Source organism: Natrix helvetica (assembly GCF_964273705.1).
Source record: "Natrix helvetica genome assembly, chromosome: 2".
Classification (NCBI taxonomy): Eukaryota; Metazoa; Chordata; class Lepidosauria; order Squamata; family Natricidae; genus Natrix; species Natrix helvetica.
Genome location: NC_138552.1, coordinates 27,438,886 through 27,460,244, shown reverse-complemented (window position 1 = coordinate 27,460,244; position 21,359 = coordinate 27,438,886). Strand labels below are relative to the sequence as shown.

The 21,359-nt window shown below is 35.3% G+C and overlaps 1 protein-coding gene across 2 annotated transcripts in view; it reads left to right on the top strand.

Moving 5' to 3' along the window:
• DHX29 (DExH-box helicase 29) overlaps positions 1–21,359 on the top strand; it is a 32,407-nt gene that overhangs the window by 10,419 nt on the left and 629 nt on the right. For both annotated transcript variants that reach the window (XM_081940526.1, XM_081940525.1), the window contains exons 7-26: positions 1,139–1,265; positions 1,842–2,003; positions 3,109–3,274; positions 4,648–4,771; positions 5,838–6,443; positions 7,249–7,392; positions 7,476–7,652; positions 8,305–8,445; positions 9,129–9,273; positions 9,476–9,596; positions 10,140–10,224; positions 12,265–12,353; positions 12,956–13,084; positions 13,399–13,474; positions 14,127–14,351; positions 15,673–15,809; positions 18,378–18,471; positions 19,214–19,501; positions 20,325–20,456; positions 21,030–21,126. In XM_081940526.1, coding sequence (XP_081796652.1) covers positions 1,139–1,265; positions 1,842–2,003; positions 3,109–3,274; positions 4,648–4,771; positions 5,838–6,443; positions 7,249–7,392; positions 7,476–7,652; positions 8,305–8,445; positions 9,129–9,273; positions 9,476–9,596; positions 10,140–10,224; positions 12,265–12,353; positions 12,956–13,084; positions 13,399–13,474; positions 14,127–14,351; positions 15,673–15,809; positions 18,378–18,471; positions 19,214–19,501; positions 20,325–20,456; positions 21,030–21,126 — 3,265 coding nt within the window. The remainder of the gene's footprint in view (positions 1–1,138; positions 1,266–1,841; positions 2,004–3,108; positions 3,275–4,647; positions 4,772–5,837; positions 6,444–7,248; positions 7,393–7,475; positions 7,653–8,304; positions 8,446–9,128; positions 9,274–9,475; positions 9,597–10,139; positions 10,225–12,264; positions 12,354–12,955; positions 13,085–13,398; positions 13,475–14,126; positions 14,352–15,672; positions 15,810–18,377; positions 18,472–19,213; positions 19,502–20,324; positions 20,457–21,029; positions 21,127–21,359) is intronic.

Genomic DNA, 21,359 nt, shown 5'->3' with positions numbered 1-21,359 from the left:
GTGGGCCAAAGCAAATAACAAAGCTTCAGCAGTCTTTTACTTTAAGAAAACTTGATTGCAGCTATACTGTTGCTTGTCATTACATCCAAATGGGTGCAGTTAGTGGGAAATGTTCAGAGGTTTAGCTTCTAAGTTGTGAAAATAGCTCTTGAATGTGGTGCAAAAATAAAACATGAATTTGGTTCAGATTAAAAGTAAGAATGTTACCTGTAAGTTTGAAATAGATCAAACTTGAAATAGATCACCCTCACCATTCACATTTTCTAAGGGAAACTTCTTCAATATGAGAATGATAGGTTTCATAATAATATGGATTGTTTTACCTAGGGTTAACATGTTGTAATAACCTACCGAGTTTCCCCGAAATCTTTTCGTCTCCAAAATAAGCACCAGGTCTTATTTTGGGGTTAGGGCAGCCATTCACCCATGCCCCAACACCTGTCGCACTGCTGTCTGATTTCTTCTGCAGCTGGTCGCAGCTGGACGCCACATGGCATATTGTGCTGATGCCACCATTTGCGGCAGGAGGCTGCATGGCGCGTTGTACCGTTGCGCATGAGCAGCAGCACGATGGGATGATGGGATGAAGCTGGTTCTATAGTTAGCCTGGCATGCTATATACCGTATTTTTCAGAGTATAAGACGCACCTGTTTCCCTCCAAAAAGAGGCTGAAAATCTGGGTGCATCTTATAAACTGAATACAGCATTTTTTGCCTCCTGAAACTCCGCCCCTTCATCAAAATGGCGGTGCATAGCTTTTAGAAGCCTTGTGGAGAGCTCCTGGGAGCTGGGGAGGGCAGAAATGAGCGAAAAACAGCCCGTTTCTTGCCCCCCCCATCCCCCCCCCCAGCCCTCAGCAGCACTCTACAAGCCTCCTAAGGGCTATTCATGCCCTTTGGGGGGGGGAACGGGCCCATTTTCACGAAAAACGGGCCGTTTTTGGAAGGTTTGCAGAGTGAAAAAACTTTTTTTAAAAAATTTTCCTCTTCAAAACCTTGCTGCGTCTTATTCTCCGGTGTGTCTTATACTCCGAAAAATACAGTAGGTTTTTCATATCTTTAAACATACAATGTTTTTTTTAAAAAAATAACAAATTGCTAGCATATTCATATGGAGTAACTATTTTTTCTGGAACAGAATGAAAGATATTTACATTTGGCTGAGAAGCTTGTGGAAATGAAAGAACTAGCAAAATCCTCTAAGGAAGACAAAAACAAGCAGGGTCAGAAGATGGCACAAGAAAAAATAAGGCGTTTTCAACAAGGTAGAAATGCTCACCGTTCATTTGTTTGCTCAGTCTTGCAAAAAGTATACGTCTTTTTTGTAACAGTTTTGTAAAATACTATCACATGTACTTTCTTTTCTAAAATTGGAAAATTATAATACTAAAAATTATACATCATGTATAACAATAGAAATCCATTTGCCCAGGCAATATTTTTTTATTTTTCATGCCTGGTATAATTGTATCAACCTGATAAACTGATTGTGGGATTTATGAACCAAAATTAGTGCAGAGCCAAGTAATACAGTTTGATTATGTGTGATAACTGAATATGAATGGTCTGTTCTGATTTCAATACATTTTCTGAATTTGGAGCAGCATACATATGCTTCCTTTAAAATATTCTGTGAGGTTAATATTAGCATTCATATTTTAATATTGCCACATGAATATTGATTCAGCTACAGAAGACAACAGTCATATAGATAAAATAGGAGTAACGCTTTAAAAAAAAAAGCTTTCAGGTCGATTAAAAAAAAACACATTTCTTTTCCTTCCTCTTAAGATTAATAAGGGTATTTGAGAATAAAACATATTTATATTCCTTTTTCACAGAGATGGGTACACTGGAAGACCACCCTTTGTTTAACCCTGATATAAAAGTTATAGACCAACCAAGTGAAAAGAAAAAGAATCCTGTGTTTCTTGAAACAGATGGAGCCTTGAGTTTGAAGATACTTGAGAAATCACAAAATCCTCCTCCAGAAGAACAAAAAGGTATGATTAAAAATTAGTTTTAAAACTTTTAAAACGCTACAGCCTCCCAAGCTCCGTTTTTATGGCAGAAGCACACAGGCCAATCCTTCACTGTTTCCAGGGTGGCCCTGCAGGCCAGATCTAAGTACCCTACAGACTGGATCTGGCCTTGACACCCCTAACTTAGACTCTTCCCATCTCACTAATTATGAATCATAACAACTTTTCTCATTTTTTCTTCTCTGATGGGAATAATTTCTCGCCATCAGGCATTCTTAATACAGAAAGACAGAGTCCCCCAACACAGTCTTCCCTATAAGTCTAAAAAGATTTCCAGGCCAATACGTGAACAAATCAATCAATCATTCAAAAAAAAAAAGTGGGTCTCTAGAGGTTTCTTCATAGAAAACACTTGGAAAGGAGCAAATTCAATCCAGCCCCCTAAAAATTGATGCCAAACCCTTCTAAAAACTGAAACTAAAACAGAGCAGCCGTAGATGGCTTTTTTCTCATTCCTTTGGAAATAGGAAATCTAGCAGATTTAAAAGAAGCATGCTTATAGATAAATATACTCATTACCATATAAGATGGAAGACGAGCAGGCTTTTATATTATTTAGCATTTGTTAAATAGCCAAGCTTTTTTCATAGCATTTTTTAAAATGCCATCCCAATTTTATTTGAATTATTGAATTATTAGGCACCCTTTCTTGCAGACTGTAGCATGATAAATGAAGGCATTATTTAATGCAAGTATAATTAGAGGCAATACTTCTATAATTCAAATATGGGCACTCTAAAAAAGGATTGACCCTCAACATTTGAACTACCATCATGTCCTTGATTTTCTAATTAAGGCATAATTTTATGATATATATTTTTTTGCAAATTACAAATTAACCTTTTGTACCCTGTATAAACTAATAATGAAGCACTAGACTCTAGGGTCAATACTAGAATTATTTGGAATTCCAGCTCAGCACATGCATTAATTATTCCTGCTTTTCAGAGCTTACATTAAAATTTGTTTATATTGAAATGTAGATTTAGAATTAATTCATCCAACTCTGGTAATGGTCTCTATCCTCTATGTACAAATAACTTTTGTTTTCTGCTGCTGATATTAGTGAAAAAGAAAGATCCCCAAGATGTAAGGAATTTTGATTATACAGCTCGAAGCTGGACTGGAAAATCTCCCAAACAGTTCTTGATTGACTGGGTTAGAAAGCATTATTCCAAATCCCCAAATCCTTCATTTGAAAAAGTTCCATCAGGGAGATATTGGAAATGTAGGTATGTATGCCCATGAAACAAATTTTCACTTGATTATGCTTTATAGTTTCAATTCCTTTTACATTTTTGAAATGTCATTTTAATAGATAAGTACACACAGTTTGAAACATAGGCTAAATCATTTACCCTCAGGCATGATTGAGCTATTCTGATCTAATTCATTCATACTGTACTATAATCTCTTAAGGTTTATAGGCAAAAGCAAAATTTTATGCCTGTCACTATTATGCAGCCAACATGACTCCCAGATTCTCACATATGTGTATTTGCAAAAGCTGAATTAGTCGTATATTTATTTATTTGATTTATATCCTACTTTGATTTAGTGCAAATCAAGGTGATGTACATGTTTCTGCCTTCTGTTTTCCCCACAGTCGTGTCAGGTGAATTGGACTGGGAGAGAGTGACTAGCCCAAAATAATATAAAATGATACTTAGACAGCAATATCTAAACTAATGTTATAAAGAATGACCATTTCTGTCTTTTGAATTGCCTTTGTTAATATGCAATGCTGAAAAAATGTTATTTCAGATTACCGTATTTTTTGAAATATAAGACACACCTTTTTCCCTCAAAAAAGAGGCTGAAAATCTGTGTGTGTCTTATACACTGAATACAGCATTTTTTTTGCTTCTCGAAACCCCGCCCCTTCACCAAAATGGCCATGCATAGCTTTTAGGAGGCTTTCAGAGAGCTCCTGGGAGCTGGGGAGGGCAGAAATTTTGCCTCCCCCAATCCCCAGGAGCACTCTATAAGCCTCCGTTATCCATGCCCTTTTTTTGACAAAAAACGGGCCCATTTTCACAAAAAAATGTTTTTTTTCTCATCCCCCCCCCCCCCAGGAGCACTCTACAACCCTCCTAAAGGCTATTCATGCCCTGTTAAAAAGGGGGGGGTGTTTTTGGGAGGTTTGCAGAGTGCAAAAACTTTTTTTAAAAAAATTGCCTCTTCAAAACCTTGGTGTGTCTTATACTGTGGTGCATCTTATACTCAAAAATACGGTATATCAAATTTGGAATTTGTTTATACAGCTGACATTGATAACCAATTACTTATAAATGTTATTTATTTATGCAGTTTATGGATTACTTGACTCATGACAACCCTGGGCCACTTAAGTTATTTGAATAAGAAATATGGCTTGTTTCAGTGATATAATAGTTTGCTTATATATTAAAATCTGTTGTAGAAAATGTATTATTGTCATTTCATGAACCAATATGTGGCTTATATTTTGCTGAAGTGACTGAAGCTCATGCTATTTGGAATTTTGAGAACATGTTGTGAGTGTTTTGGATGCCATATGATTTGCCATTCAAAGTTGTCATTTAATATATTACTTTTATTAAGCTTGAATTAACTATTTTTTAAGGGTAAGAGTTATCAAGTCAGCTGATGATACATTGGTGGTGTGTCCCACAATCGTTACAGAAGATAGTATGCAGGCTCAACATCTGGCTGCTACGTTAGCTTTGTATCAATTGACAAAAGGGCAGGTGAGATTTTATAATTCCCAATAAAAATGTTTTTAATCATTTGCTGAAAAGGAGTGATGGCATGTACAGTATGCACAATCAATATTTTGGTGATTAATGTAGGGAATGGTGACTCTTAGAGCTTTGCAGTCTGATGGATCTGACTGCTTTTAACCTTATGGAGTTTTTTAATGGCAACATTTCTTGTTTATTTTGTTCTATTTTTAATCAGGTAGTATTTGATGCAGTTGTGCCTTAAACATTTTCAAAATAATAAGTAGCATTCAGATACAGAAAAACCCAGATAAGTCCAACTGAAATTGTTGGAGAGCTTGGCATGGTGACATTAAGCATTTTTCTTTGTAAGAAAACCGGAAACCTATACCATAACTTAAAGAAGCCATTCTATAGCAGAACTTCTTAGTCGCGACCCCTAGAAAAAAAGAATATTGAATAGCCCAGGTGCTATCTTTTCAAAATCACTAGTGTAAAATCCCCTGTTCAAATACATCATGTCATTATGCTGTTGAATTGTTATGCTGCTGCGCAAACTTTGTTGTCTCCTGGTGGTTCATATCTGTAAAACACACACACACACACATGCATGCACATACTGTATCTTATATCTATAAAACACACACAGTCATACTAAAAAATAATTTCTGGAAAATCATTAGGGTGTAAATCTGGCTATAGTAGACATTTAGAAGTAACAGGTCTATACCTCATTACTATCCTGTTAAAGTTTCACTATGCACATGATTCAAAAGTACATTGAAGAGTTTTCAGAAGTTTCTGTTAAAAAATAACAAAATAAATCTTGGGCTTATGTGTCAAAATTATAGGGCGTACCTTTTCGGAATGCAAGAGAACATTATATTAATTTTAGGAACCACCTAACATATTGAAAAAGAGATTCTCTTACTTTTGAGCCAAATAAGATTACTATAGCAGTTCTTATGCATATTTATCTGAAATCGGTTTTATTTAATATAATGACATTTCTTGGTAAATAAATATTATAATACATACGGTAATTTATTCCAAAGCATACTTTAAAGCATTCCTTTTTGTGTTTCCTCTTCAGTCGGTGCATCAGTTACTTCCTCCTACATACAGAGATGTTTGGCTAGAATGGAATGATGCTGAAAAGAAAAAAGAAGAAGAAAACAAGACGGAAAGCAACAAACCTCGTGATCAGTTCATTGCCAGACTGCTGAACAAGCTGAAGCAGCAGCAGCCACCACCACAGCAATTTGAAGGCAAGCCCAAACTTTCAGAAGATGCAGAAGACTCTTGGGAGAACTTAATTTCTGAAGAGGACTTTAATGGGCTTTCTCTTGAGACCTCCTTTACAGATGACTTAGAACCTATGAGAGTTCTCTTTAAAAAACAACAGAGTTCTTCCAGATACCAAAGACTTCTAAAGGAGAGAGAGCAACTACCAGTGTTTAAATATAAACATACCCTCATAGAAACCTTAAAAAAGCATCGAGTTGTGGTAGTGGCTGGGGAAACAGGTAGTGGTAAAAGCACTCAAGTTCCACATTTCTTGTTAGAAGATTTGCTACATAATGAACGGAGTTTGAATAAATGCAATATTGTTTGCACCCAACCACGGAGGATCTCAGCAGTGAGCTTGGCAACTAGAGTTTGTGAAGAACTGGGGTGTGAAAGTGGACCTGGTGGAAGAGTAAGACATTCTTACAGTTATGTTCCAAAGACTGCTTTTTAGAGAATATAATAGGACAGTTCCTAAAACAGGGGTGTCCAAACTTGGGAACTTTAAGACTTGTGGACTTCAACTCCCAGAATTCCCCAGCCAGCTGGCTGGGGAATTCTGGGAGTTGAAGTCCACAAGTCTTAAAGTTCCCAAGTTTGGACACCCCTGTCCTAAAAAGATGTTTATAATGGAATAAATTTCCATTTATGGCTTTTAGGAATTTCACAAAAGAATGTTGAGAACATAAGAAAAAAATGGTAGATTGCCTTTCAGTAGTAATTTTAATTCCTTATAGAATTAGTTGTGCGTCAGTAATTATGGTGCAGCGGTATTATTATCTGGCGAACTGAAGAACAGAATAGAGTTGCATTTGAGGTTCGTCCAGAAACAGACCGAGTTTACACTTTTAAGTTTGTACTGAATTTTTGTAGTCAGTTTATAAGAAATTTCTCTTTTGAGGAAGCATCTTTCCATGTTAGTCTCTTTGAAATATTTGTTATATATTTAAAATATTAAATCAAAGAGTTGATCTTGTATAGAAACTATTACATATCCTTAAAAAAACGCAAATAGAAAAGACTAGATGGCATCTCTTTCTGCTGGGATGGACTAAAAATTGGGCATTGCTATAAAACTACTTGCACCTATTATGGGATCCATTTTTTTTCAATGTTTGTGAATTAATATAGGAGTACAGTAGCCTGTTGTAATAATAATGGAAAGTTCTAATCGGAATAAGTTTATTTTAGATAAACCTTCTATTTTCTTCTCTAAGAATTCCTTGTGTGGTTATCAAATCCGTATGGAATCGCGAACAGGAGAGGCCACTAGACTGCTTTACTGTACAACTGGAGTTCTTCTTCGGAAATTGCAAGACGATATTCTTCTTTCTAACGTGTCTCATGTTATTGTAGATGAGGTTAGCAACACTTTTTTTAGTTATCTGAAAAAGCAGCATAGTTATTCATCCGCATTAACCTCCTCTATGTCCTTTTCATAAAGGTTCACGAAAGAAATGTTCAATCAGATTTCTTGCTAATTATCTTGAGAGAAATCTTGCACAAGCGTTCAGATCTCCATCTCATTTTGATGAGTGCCACAGTTGATAGTGAAAAATTCTCCAGCTATTTCACTCACTGTCCCATACTAAGGATTTCAGGAAGGAGTTACCCTGTAGAGGTAAATGCATAATTATATTCCTATAACAACTCTTGATTCGATGTCCTATCTTTTCCTTTGAAAATATCATACCCTGTTCATCTCTGAATCTGTGCTCTGATGCATTAAAAATTCACAATGAGCTGCCACAAATTATTTCTAATGTGGATATGATTTCATATTCATTCATTGATTGATTATATACCATCAAGTCAGCTCTTCGCGAGCATAGATTTTCTCCATGATGATCTGTCCCTAATCTGATCCTTCATGTCTTCCCATGGTGACATGGTAAGCCTACCCACCTTGCTGTTTGTCTCCGCCTCTTTTACCTCCCCCCTCCCTATTTCTCAGCATCAGACTCTTCTCTGCTGAGCTAAGTCTTCCATAATACGTCCAGAAGATAATAATAATTATTACTTTGAAATAATCTGGTTTTTCATTTGTCATTTTTAGTTCAAAAAGCAGCTTGCAACATAATGTGTTATCCATGTTTAAAGACAGACCAAGATTGCTAAAAGTTATGCAACTTTCCCAGATGAATTTTGTGATATTTCTCTGAGGCAAAAGATTGATGTACCTTTCTATTCCAATAATGGGAAGTTGTTCTGAATGTAATTTCAAAATAAATACAGTATGTCAAACCAAACTATTTCACTTTATAAAACTCCAGGTTTTTCATGTTGAAGATGTAATAGAGGAAACTGGCTTTGTTCTGGAGAAAGATTCTGAATATTGTCAGAAATTTTTGGAAGAAGAAGAGGAGATAACTGTAAATGTGACTAGCAAAGGAGGAGGAATAACAAAGTATCAGGTGACTTTTTATGTGCAAAAAAATAAGTCAGTTTACAAAACTATTTAACAGTTGTGTTCAAGGTAGGTGTCTCCTCCCTTCCTGATTTGGGATCCTCCATTATTTTACACAATGGCCCACTTTATTTAAACGGAGTTTTCAGCCTTCAGTACAGCACAGGATGGGCACATTGGATAGCCTTAGAAATTAGCCTTTGAGGATTGCTGGAAGCAGCATGGTGGTATTGTGATATCACAAAAAGAGGCAGCCATAAAATCTTGGCTGTTTTGTTTCTTTGTTATTTGAGGGGACAAGGAACATATTTTATTACATTTATTTTTAAAAAATAAGAAAAATTGTGAAAATGAAAATTGCTGTTAAGCTTTTGAATATAATATAACATATGAATATATGAATATAATATTGGGAAGTCTAGTAAAAATATGGTTGGGGGCATGGATCGTTCCTTGGTTGTTCATTTCTGGTGTACCATTTCAGAGTAACAGACGAAAGGATAGCAAAAAATTTTCTAGGTCTGTTGCAAAAATTTGTATTCAGTCTTCTGTTGGTTGATGTTTCAGCTAGACTGTTTTACACATAGAGTCCTCTTTAAAAAAATTATTACATGCTGCAATAGATGAAACTATTTGGTTACATTATTTTGTTTTAAAATTATTGTTCCAAATTTTTTTTGTTATGTTTAGGAAAGTGTTCCGGTTCAGGTTGCAACTGGTATTGAGCTAGGACCATATTTCCAAAAATACAGCAGTCGAACTCGGGAAGCCATATACTGTATGAATCCCTACAAGATCAACTTCGACCTCATACTGGAGTTACTTGCATTTTTAGGTAAGTTTTTGAAAAATTGCATAAAACACAAATTTAAAATGGCTTCCTTACTCCTGGTCTTTGTTTGCTTTTTCCTTAAGGGAAACATCTAATTTGTAATATGTCTCTCTCTTATGTGTCTGTCTGTTCTATCTATCATATCCATGAGACTTTCCTTGATAATAAAAATGATTTTTTAATTTACTTCCTTCTGTCCCTACAGACAAAAGTCCCCAATTCAAAAATATGGAAGGAGCTGTCTTGATTTTTCTGCCAGGCCTTGCACATATCCAGCAGTTGTATGATCTCATTCTCACTGACAGAAGATTTGATTTAAGACATAGGTAAGCAAATCATGGAAAACTAATGACAGATTATAATTAAAATGTACATTGTTGCATAGATTGAATTATTTATTCTTCGCATTTCTAAACCGCCCCCTCTCCCAAAAATTATGGGAAGATAAACAGGATTGCTAACTGAAAAGAAATTTTAGCTATTTAATATGCAATTTTTTAATTAAATGCATATTACCCATCTAAACATCAAAATAGTTTTTACCATAGTGGACATTTTTAGTTTTGGATATAAAATAAATTATATAAAACTGAATTGTCTAATTGTAAACATTTTCAATATTCTGAAATGGTCTCAAGTAATGGATATATCAGTTCATATTGCTCATAACACAACTAGCAAGTATAAATATTAAAATAGCTGTTAAATGACAGATTTTCATTGGCAATGTTAAACATTTCAAAATAATAGTTTTGCATTTTTATAATATATAGTATTAATATTCACATAATGTATCAAGACATATTGATTGGTCAAGTTTTTGTCTTACGAGTCAAAACAATATATTTTTTTGCATTATAATTTTTTAGACACCAATTAGTAGCATTGCATTCTGTTCTGTCCACTCAAGAGCAAGCATCTGCATTTACAGTGCCTCCTTTTGGTGTTAGAAAGGTAAGCTTAAGGTATTAATATATGTGAACTGATATCTTGCCCTGTGTCTCAAGATCCATGATCTTCTTTTCAGCCTTTTGTATCGTGCATGGTGCTTTTCGTGTATTTTAAAGAAAGGGATTAAAGAGACAAGACTGAGTGCATCCCAAATATTTCTAATGTGATCTTATGTTCAGTGTTGCAATCTTGGAATGCTAATTATTTCCACATTCTTCTGAAATGTTCATTTAAGCCTGGCATCTATCCCTGGTTAAAGAATAAAGCTGCCCTTCAGAATTACATTAGTCTTCTATTTGCATAGTCTATTCGCATCAGCTGGAAGGGACATTTATCTCACAATGACCAAGTTTGTTCCGTCAACATAAGGAGGGCCACAAGTTTCTCATTCCTGTTAAAATAACTCAAAACTCTATTAACATAGAATTTGTTATGAAGATACTACTTATAATAGTTAATACTAATTGAATGTAATCATCATGAACATTTTTACTGATTTGAGTGGAGTAAGCTGTAGTTCAGAGTTTATTTTTACTATTAAAATATGTACAACCCTTCAATTCCAGATTATAACCAAGGCAGCTGCTTAAAGAAATTAATATTTACATTATTTTATACGTGCAGTGAAGCAAAATAATTAAAATGCATTAAATTGAAACAATGAACAATGATGTCAGCAGCCTGAATTAAAATTAACTTAAGTAGTAGCATGTTAAAAACTAATACATTAATTTAAATGTCTAAGGCAATAAAATGTCTTGATTGGTACTGAACTGAAACCAGAAACAAAAGGTTTCTGAAAAGTCAATGAAGATCATATAAAAATTTGGAAAGTATCTTAATAACATTCAATTTGAGTTACTTTGGCTGCAGTATTTGGTCTTTTAAATATTTTAAAATTTTATTTCTAAAGTTAAAATACAACTCCCAAAGGAAAAAAAAGGAGTAGTAACAAAACAAAACTGCATAAAGACAAAAAAACAAACATGCCCTCTAATTGTATGCTTATAAATATATTTCAACAATAATAGTTATCCTTTTTGCAAAACAGGTCCACAATTTATGAACTTCTTCAGCTCTATTTAGTCATTATTTCTGATCCATCCAGGATAAAATATTCTCGATTGATTCTTAATACTAAAACTCTTCCTTAAAATTATAGCTGGGACCTTTCCAAACAATTGCATCTCATTCTCCAGTCATAGATCTCTGTTGTGCAGTATTTTATGTTAAGTGAAATACTGGGATTACTTCAAGGAGAATCAATGTACTATTCCATGGGTGTCAAACTCGCCACGTCACATTGCTGTCACATGACGTATCACAACTTTTTTCCCTTTCCAGAGCTGTTGTGGGTGTGGCCTGCACATGAGGGCATCCAGCCTGCAGGCCTCCTATTTAACACTCCTATACTATTCATTCTATAATCCCTTATTCCAGGGCATAGATTATCCTAAAGTGGCTCATTTTATTTTATTAATAAAAGAGTAAATGTTATAAATTCATTGTAAGCATAATTAGAGTCAGTTGTTTTGGATCCTAATTTTAGCTCACAGACTCTCACATACACAGTTTTCATGTATCACTCTTCATTCCCTAAAATATATATTTTTGGGGAATATGCAAAATAGAGCTACTTTGGTCTAATGGTTAAAACTTCAGGATAGAAAATAGGATACTGTGAGTTTTAGTCCAGCCTTTGGCATGAAAGGTTGCTGAGTAACTCTTCCTCTCTCCCAGCCCAACTGGCCTCACAAGATGGTTGTTGTGGGGACAATAGGAAGAGGAAGAGGTATTCGATATGTTCACCACCTTCAGTTATTTGTAAAAAGAATGGGATATAAATATATACACAAATAATCTCCAAATATGATAAAACTAAATAGAAATTGTACCTTCCCTACATAAAGAGTGGAAAAACTTGGAATCAAAGGCCTTGCATTCAGAGCAAAGACAGTTATCCCAAGTTAAATTTTCCTTGCTAAAAGTGAAAAACTTGTAAGTGCATGTGAATATTTAAAAGCATTTGTGTTTCTTTTACAGATTGTTTTGGCCACCAACATAGCTGAAACAGGTATTACTATACCTGATGTGGTTTTTGTAATTGACACTGGAAAAACAAAGGAAAACAGGTGAAAGCACTTACTTTTCACTAAAAAAGATCAGCTTTCATCAGAGATGGGGTTTTTTTGCAATAGAGATTTTAATGCATTAGAAGTTTTTTTATTTTTTATGTGCTAAGTAGATAAAATGTAGTACTGTACTTATTCTAGAATAGCACCTTGTCCCTCAAAACTGTGTTTTATTAAATCAACTGACTTTTGAGGAATAAATAAGCGGTATACTCACCAAAAACCTGATCACTTATTTTGTTTCTCTGGGTCTTTTTTGTTTTTCTTTCTTTCCAGTTAGGCAGTTATGAAGACTGCAGGTGGAATGAGTGGGGGAAATTGGGGGTGGCATTTATGTTTGTGCAAAGAGTTAATGGAACCAATAACTGCAATCTTCCTGAACTGGTTCCCTTTTCTGTTTGGTTATAGATCCTATCACAATGAATAGGCATAGCTTTCTGTGTTTGAAACTACTTATTTATGTTTTCAGAAGTAGTCATTTACAGAGGAGAAAATATAAAGTAGTGTTCTACTTTATGTGAAGCGTTACTAAGTTTAGTATTAATAATGTTGTGTGTGCTGAACATTTCCCCCCCAATTTTTTTCCTTAATATTTGTTCCAGGTACCATGAGAGTAGTCAGATGAGCTCATTGGAAGAGACTTTTGTCAGTAAAGCTAGTGCACTACAACGTCAGGGGCGAGCAGGGCGTGTCAGAGATGGATTTTGCTTTCGACTCTATACCCGAGACAGGTAAAATTATTGTAACCAAGTATTCTATGTTCAAGATGGAACCATTTGCTAAAACTGTAACACTTCTGTTTTGATACTTCATTTACCTATTACATTGTCTCACTACAAACATGCAAAGTTTATTAACCATATTATATTTCATTGAAAGATGAATAATCCTTTGGGAGACACTACAGAACTAAACTAGCCAATGAATGCAAATGAATGGTTCCTATTGTAATTATAGGTATTTATACATTGTAAGTTCCATGATAAATATTGGAATGTAGCAGCTTAAATCACTTATTTTGCTCTTCACCTTATGGCTTTTTCAGATTTGAAGGTTTCCTAGAATATTCAGTTCCAGAAATATTGCGTGTTCCCTTGGAAGAACTGTGTCTTCACATCATGGTATGATATCTCAGCTTTAAATATTCATTATTTTGATTTACCAGGAAACTTTGAGAATTTGATTAAGTGTAATGCAATTGTTTACCTTTCTAAATAAGAATTATTATTTTTTGCATGAAATTGTAATCTCTTGGTAGGAAAGTTTAGTCATACCCTAAATGCCCATATGATATATGGAAATAAGAAAGAAGTGAAGGAATAGATGATTATGGAATATCATATTTACCATTCCTATTTAAAAAAAGATATTTTGAATGGTGTGTGTTAAATGAAAAATAAACCAGGACTTATTAAATAAGTTTTATGGCTTTTGTACAGTGTACATATATATCCCATGCAAGCATGAAATCCTGGCATAAATCTAAAGGTGCTAGATGTGGATGTTAGTTTTAGAAACATGTATAGCTGACTGAACAAAGATAACAAATAGACCCTACGTCTATCTCAAAATGCATGGAACCTATACGCTAAGTTACTTTGAAACCCGAGATAGAAAATCCCATCATACTTTATAGTGCATATGTTATGGTAGTAAACATGAAAATAAATAATTTAGAAGTAGCTAGAATGCTGATTAAATATGGGGATGAATAAGAGTTATATATCTTTTCAGGCTCATTCTATTTTATTTTTTAATCTGTTTTATCTGTAGAAATGTAATCTTGGTTCTCCTGAAGAATTCCTCTCCAAGGCATTAGACCCACCTCAGAATCAAATTGTTGCCAAAGCCATGTATCTTCTGAGGAAAATTGGGGCTTGTGAATTAAGTGAGCCTAAGCTGACTCCTCTAGGCCAACATCTTGCAGCCTTGCCAGTCAATGTAAAGATTGGTAAAATGCTTATATTTGGTGCTATTTTTGGCTGCTTGGATCCAGTGGTAAGTTGATGACTAAAATGGGCAGCCCATTACTTGCCAATGCAGGCTCAGAGCTCATGAAATAAATGTTAATCTGAGAACCTATTCTATACTGACTGGTAGGTTACATACTGTTTATGGTATGTAAAATGCCAGTTCAGCTGATTCAGTGCAAAACTAATGCTCATTGTTTATTCTGGGATTTTTGAAATCCAGCGTCCTTTGAAGAACAAAATGTTGGCCCATTTCCAAATCGTTCATAACTGTCTGGTCACTTTATTATGTCTCTCTGTATTATTTTCATATAGAACTTTTCATCTTTGCTTCAAGATTTTAGATTCTGACAATCCTCACTAAAAGTTTGGCAAATTTGTAGTATTGTGCATTGTACATCCTCATAAGGGGCTCGTAACATCTAAAATAAAATGTCAAAATAGCATGAAATATAGGTGAGTTCTAAAATCTCACAAGATTGTATAGGAATTGCAAATCCTTTTTTTCATGATAGCATCAGAAAGTGTTGCTAACCCTTTCCCAGAGTCCAACATCTTACAGGTGGTTCTTGTGTAACTGTTTCTTGTGTAATTGGAACCAGAAACTTCGCCACTGATCGAAGTGGTCACTAAGTGAGAAATAATGAGTCTGCTTTCTGACTGGGAGGAGATAAAACTATTCAATTTACTTTGTCTCCTAACCCCCACCCTTTTGAGTAGTCAAGTGCCTGCAGTGCTTACTGTCTTATACACATTGGAAGCAGGCACTTGAGTAGTCCATGAGTGCACAGGTTACTCTATTGAAATTTCTTTCACTCCAATCTCTGCTTTGCAAGAGATGGATAGAAAAAAACCCCAGTTATTTCTATAGCCAATCTCTCTGCTTGACCTTTTCTGCTGCTGGCAAGATTATGTTGATTTTGATGTGCAGAAAACAGCATACTCTCTCTTGAAATGTTTTTCTCTTCAACGTCTCTGCTCTGTGAGGTGGGGAAGGACAATCGGGCAAAGGACAGATTGCCTAAAGAAATTGATTGTTTTTTTGTCCCCTTCCACCTCTAAGAGAAGAGAGATTGGAGAGAAAGAGGTTTCTGGAGAAAAAACTGCTCTTCTACACATTAAGATCAAGGAAGTAAGCTCTTTGCATAGGATGTTTGCAGTTCCCAGTCCTGGGCTGCTTTTGTGATTGCATTGCTTTTGATGTGTAAACAGCTTATTCTCAATATGCATTCATATGGTTCAGTCCTGTGATAGTGACCTTATTCATTATTCCAAAAAAAAAACACATTTTATTAAAAAAATAAATGAGTAAAAATATAAATGTTGCTGTATATTGTCATATTTTGTAGGCTACTCTTGCAGCTGTAATGACCGAAAAGTCTCCATTTATTACCCCAATTGGAAGAAAAGATGAAGCAGATCTGGCAAAATCTTTTTTGGCATTGGCCTGTTCAGACCATTTGACAATTTACAAGGCATATCTGGGGTAATTGAAATGGCTTTTTCTTAGGATAAGTTTATTTATCTCTTTACTGCCACTATAATTTAATTCATCTGTCCTTCCATTGCTTTCTTCCTCTACAACTACATTACATTCCAACCTGGGAAAGAATGTTATTACGGTTAACTGCTTTCTCTATTCACTCTGCTTGTCCTTTAATAACTTGTCCTTTGAGATGAGTTGGAATCATGGTGACCTTTAGGGCACATATGTGAAGTTTACTTCAGTGGTCTCCAAGCTTTATGGTTTGGTAGCCTAACTGGTGGGTGGAGAGGGGAACTGGCCACGCAAGTGGTGGACTGGTGCGCACACACACAGCTTGACTTGCATAACCCGTAGACTGGCGCGCACGTGTGCCCAGCACTCATGCAATTTGAGCTCTGCGTATGCACATGCACCATACCCCGGCAAGCCACTCATGTGGCCCAATTCTGAATAGGCCATTTCTCAGTAGTGGGCTGTGGGCCAGGAGTTGGGGACCCCTGGCTTACTTAATAAAAGAAAACAGAAGTGGCTTCTTCCAAGATGTTTTGGCTACTCTTACTAATTTATAGTGCTGAGATTTCCTAGTGCTCTTTCGTCCAGGTATAACTAAATCAAATTCTATTCAGATTATTTAAAATAGCAAGGTTGGCTTAAGTTTACACTCTGATGGAACAATCCATTAAAGCAAATTTCAAAACATCTACTTTGGGAGAGGCTGAGTTTAAAAAGGCCTGGTTTAGTCACTGGAGTTATTTTTAGCATGATATATGAACTCACTGATTTTGGTTCTGCATAAGCCAAGTAACAATAGCATATTTGGCAAATCATGATTTAGACACCTATCTTAACATTATACACCAGTATGAAGTAAGCCATTGAGTAATGCAGGGCAACTGCTATTATGGTTAAGTGTAGTGTTTTCCAAACATGCTACAACTTTATTACATATTGGTTACAGACTGAAGCTCAAAATGTAGTTTATGATAACCCCAGGTTTTCTACTTGTATTCCTATTGTGCAAGTTTATTTGAGAAAATATTAAATAGTAACATTGAATAGTCACTCATTCTTCCATTTTTATTGCAGGTTGAGGGCTGTGCTGTAAGAGAGTATAGCAACTTTATTACATAGTCTATTAATAATTTTGCAGGTGGAATTGCTAGTATAACGATTGCCCTATACTTCTCAAATCTATAGACTTGCTTAATACAGTATCTATGTATCTATAGACTTGCTTAATACAGTACTCAATAACATTCAGCACCAAAAGAGTTTTAGTGAAAGGTCATTGAATACCCTTAGCTATACTGAAAAAAACACTTTAGAGATTTTCTCGCCCTGATCTTGTTAAGATAGTTACTTTATACAATTTTAGCTGCTATCTGCTTACTATTAAAAGCAAGAAGATCCTGAACATTTTTATTGTAAAAGATCCTTATGTTGTTTAAAGAGAATATATTTCTAATTATGGGTTCTTTAATTTGAGTGTGTACGAGCCAGAGCCAACAAAACCTGCTGCCCCCCTGACTCTCAACCAACTTAATAATTATGGATTGAGGATGGCTTCCTATTTTTATACCCTAACCATTCCAAAGTATAAAAGAGCTTTTTCCCTAGCTCACTTTAATGTCTTGCCCTCAGCACTTTTGGATGGTCGTTTTAAGAGGCTCCCGATTAGCGAGCGGCTGTGCCCTTGTGACAGAGCCGAGGTTGAGACAGCGGAGCATGTCCTTCTATTTTGCCCCATGTATAGCGCGGACAGATCTAGGTTATTGTCTCTTCTTGAAATCGTCCCTTCTAGACCTGATGGCTGTGATTTGTTTGTATATTGCCTTGAAGATGTCTCCTCATACATCACCTCTCAGGTTTCCAGGTTTTTCTTGAGAGCTGTAACCATTAGAGGAGAGTGCTGTAACCTCCCTTAGTTGGGCTTTTGGTGACTGGCTGCTATGATGCTATGATCAATTCTCCTGTGTCTCTTCTGTAGTGGTCGTGTTTTGGTAAATAGAGTATTATATATAATTTCAGGGTTTAGGTCCATGATGGCAAACTTATGGCACACGTGCCACAGGTGGCATGCGGAGCCATTTCTGAGAGCACGCAAGGCGTTGTCCTGTCAGCTCCAGGGCGCATGGTCTTGAGTGTTGGCCATTTTTCACCCTCCCTTCGGAGGGCGAAAAACGGACAAACGTGCAAACCAGAAGTCTGGAGGCTTCTGTGAGCCTTGTGCGCAGGGGTGGGCATTGCATTATGGATGTGGGCACACACACGTGCGACCCCTCCCCCACCCCACACTCCTTCCGCTTTTGGCATGCTTTGACAAAAAGGTTAGCCATCACTGGTTTAGATGATAGACCATTTTTAATAAACTCTGATATATTTTACAATGTTAATATGTATTACATTATTATTGGCAAAAAAGTTATTTCAGTGGATTGTGCTATGAGAATAAGCACCAAATAACTATTTTAACTTATAATAGTTATCTAATAGTTTTGCCCATACATCCTTAATAGTGATGACTTCTTATATTACAATAAAAAGAAGATTTTCTTTCCTTTTATCTAGCTGGAAGAAAGCCCGCTCTGAAGGAGGTTATCGTGCTGAAATGACTTACTGTAGGATAAATTTTCTGAACAGAACTTCACTACTAACACTTGAGGTACTATAATGCTTTTAATCTTTTTTTCCTAATCTGCAAAAAATCCATAATGAAGAATATTAATAACAGAATAACAGATTTGGAAGGGACCTTGGAGGTCTTCTAATTCAACCCCCTGGTCAAGCAGGAAACTATACCATTTCAGACAAATAGTTGTCCAATCTCTTCTTTAAAACCTCCAGTGTTGGAGCACCCACAACTTCTGCAGGCAAGTTGTTCCACTTAATAATTGTGCTAACTCTCAGGAAATCATTGATGTGGTTTGTATTTTTAGCGTGATTCTAACATTTGAAAATTAAATACCCATTGATATCAATTATCTTTGTTACCTATAATGCAAGGGCAAATTGGTGAGAGGGAGATACAGATATCAATCATGATAATTGTATCCCTCTGGATACAATTTTAAATTAGGTTTGACTCTGGGTGTTTTAATTGTTTTTAATTGCTTTTTGCTGTTTTTAATTAATTGATTATTTATTTATTGTGTGTGTATAATGCTTTTTGTATATCTCCTCCTTGTCATTATTTGTTATGTAGTAAATTGTACGCCGCCCCGAGTCCCTTGGTGGAGAGGGTGCGGCATATAAAAATGATTAATAAATAAATAAATAATTAGATAGACTAATTATTTTTGTGGGCAGTATTAAAGGCAACAAGCAGATTATAAATATATATGTAGTTACAGTGTGCTTAAAGTGTAAGTGTAATAATAAAGCACAACCATATAAATCTATTTTAGGATGTAAAACAGGAACTTATCAGAGTGGTTCAGACAGCAGGATTTGCTGCACCCTCGTCTCGTCATGAAGGAATACACTCCTTGTCACTACAAGAACTGGTTCTCCTTAAAGCTGTGCTAACTGCAGGGCTGTATGACAATGTGGGGAAGATAATGTACACCAAGTCTGTGGATGTTACAGAGAAATTAGCATGCATAGCAGAGACGGCTCAGGGTAAAGCACAGGTGCACCCTTCTTCTGTAAATAGGGATCTGCAGACCTACGGATGGCTGCTATATCAAGAGAAGGTAAGTTAATTTTGTTTGTGTGTGTGTTATGAAAATCAGTATTACGTTAAGGTATGATTTATCCACAGGGTTGAGGTGGGCATGCTTTATGGCTCTACGTATGCTTGGCTTACTATAAAATAATTTATGTTCTACACTTCTATTACAGGGTTTCTGTTTATTAAGGGGATTAAAGGATAGAGGACTTCAATATATGTGTTTGGGGGAACACTTATTTAAAGATGTATCCTGATAAAATTTAGATGCCTTTTATCCAGGAATTACAGAGGCTTGGTTTGCTGTCTTTAAGGGGTCCTGCTAGACCATTATTATCAATGAAGGCTCATCATTATCAAAAAAGCTAGCAAAGCTTTTTTCAGCTTGTGCAGTTGATTGATGCTAGCAAAGCTTTTTTCAGCTTGTGCAGTTGATTGATGGACTCTAGCCATTCTGTATAAAAGTAGCCTGATCAAATATCAGTAGAGTGCTTACTACAAGACTGAATTATCTTGCCGTGCTTTATGTGCAGATGCCTTTTTGCATACTATTTTTATGTAAAAAGTTTGTTTTGTTGTTAAATTGATATATAGTGCCATAATTTTGTAAGTACCAATGCTGCTTATTTAAAGCTTGCAAAACATTTAGACTATGCAAGTATGTCCTTTAAAAAGTACTTTTATTCTTGTACACATCAACATTTTTGATAAGGACCTTGAATATAATGCTTTTATAATCATATCTTCAAATGGGTATAAAAATGAATTCCCTGGGTAGAAAAATAATTTCTGCATGAAAAACAGCAATTTGATAAACCAAATTAATTGTATTTGCCTTTTCCATTCAGATCAGATATGCCAGGGTGTTCTTGAAAGAAACAACCTTAATTTCCCCCTTTCCAATATTACTTTTTGGTGGAGATATAGAAGTGTTGCATCGTGAACGCCTTTTATCAGTTGATGGCTGGATCCATTTTCAGGTATATCTTAGGTTATGTGTGAGTTAGGAAGCATTCTGTTAGACCACTGAACTGTGTTTTCATTTAGTATGCAAAGTCCAGAGACAGTTAAATTCTGATAAAAAGCAGATTACAAAGAAAATTGAGTTGTCATATTTATTGATAATAAGTGTTCTCAAACTTACCAGGCTTCCACCTCAGATTCTGTTAAAAAAAAAAGAGCACAAATAATATTTTGGTCACTGGCTTGAGTGTTTTCTCCATTCAGTTTGAGGTATTGCGGTTTCCTGTGTCATCTAACTTATGGAACTATAATTTTAAGTACCTCCTGTTAAAATATTACTAATTAGTTAATACTGACCTGAATGGAATGTAACAAGAAACCGATTTAATAAGGAATAACTGTGCATTGATTATAAAATAGAATAAGTTCTAACACTGGAATTCTTGTTTCCTTCCTAATTTCAAGCAGCATCATTACGTCTCTCCAGGCAAATATGTTCCAAAAGTTGTCTCAATGTCATAGTCATTAAAATTGTTTTAATCGTACTATTTATTTATAAAATAATCAATTCGACATTACTATTTTCACAGGCCCCTGTAAAAATTGCAGTAATTTTCAAGCAACTGAGAACACTCATCGAGTCTGTTTTAAAGCAAAAACTTGAAAACCCTAAAATGTCCCTTGAAGGTAATTTTATTGTTTCTATGTTGCCATGAAAAAATTGAATAAATATATATGTAAGATATGTGGGAAAACTTTCTGCATTTTTGCTGAAAAGTATTCATATGGCAGATGGTTATTTCCCTACAAAACACATAAATTATCTTGTAGGATAGGTATGGCTACTTATCAGATGCAGTCATTACTTTTCACTAGCAAGATCTTCAGTGAATCACATCATTGAATTTAGAGGGCAAGGC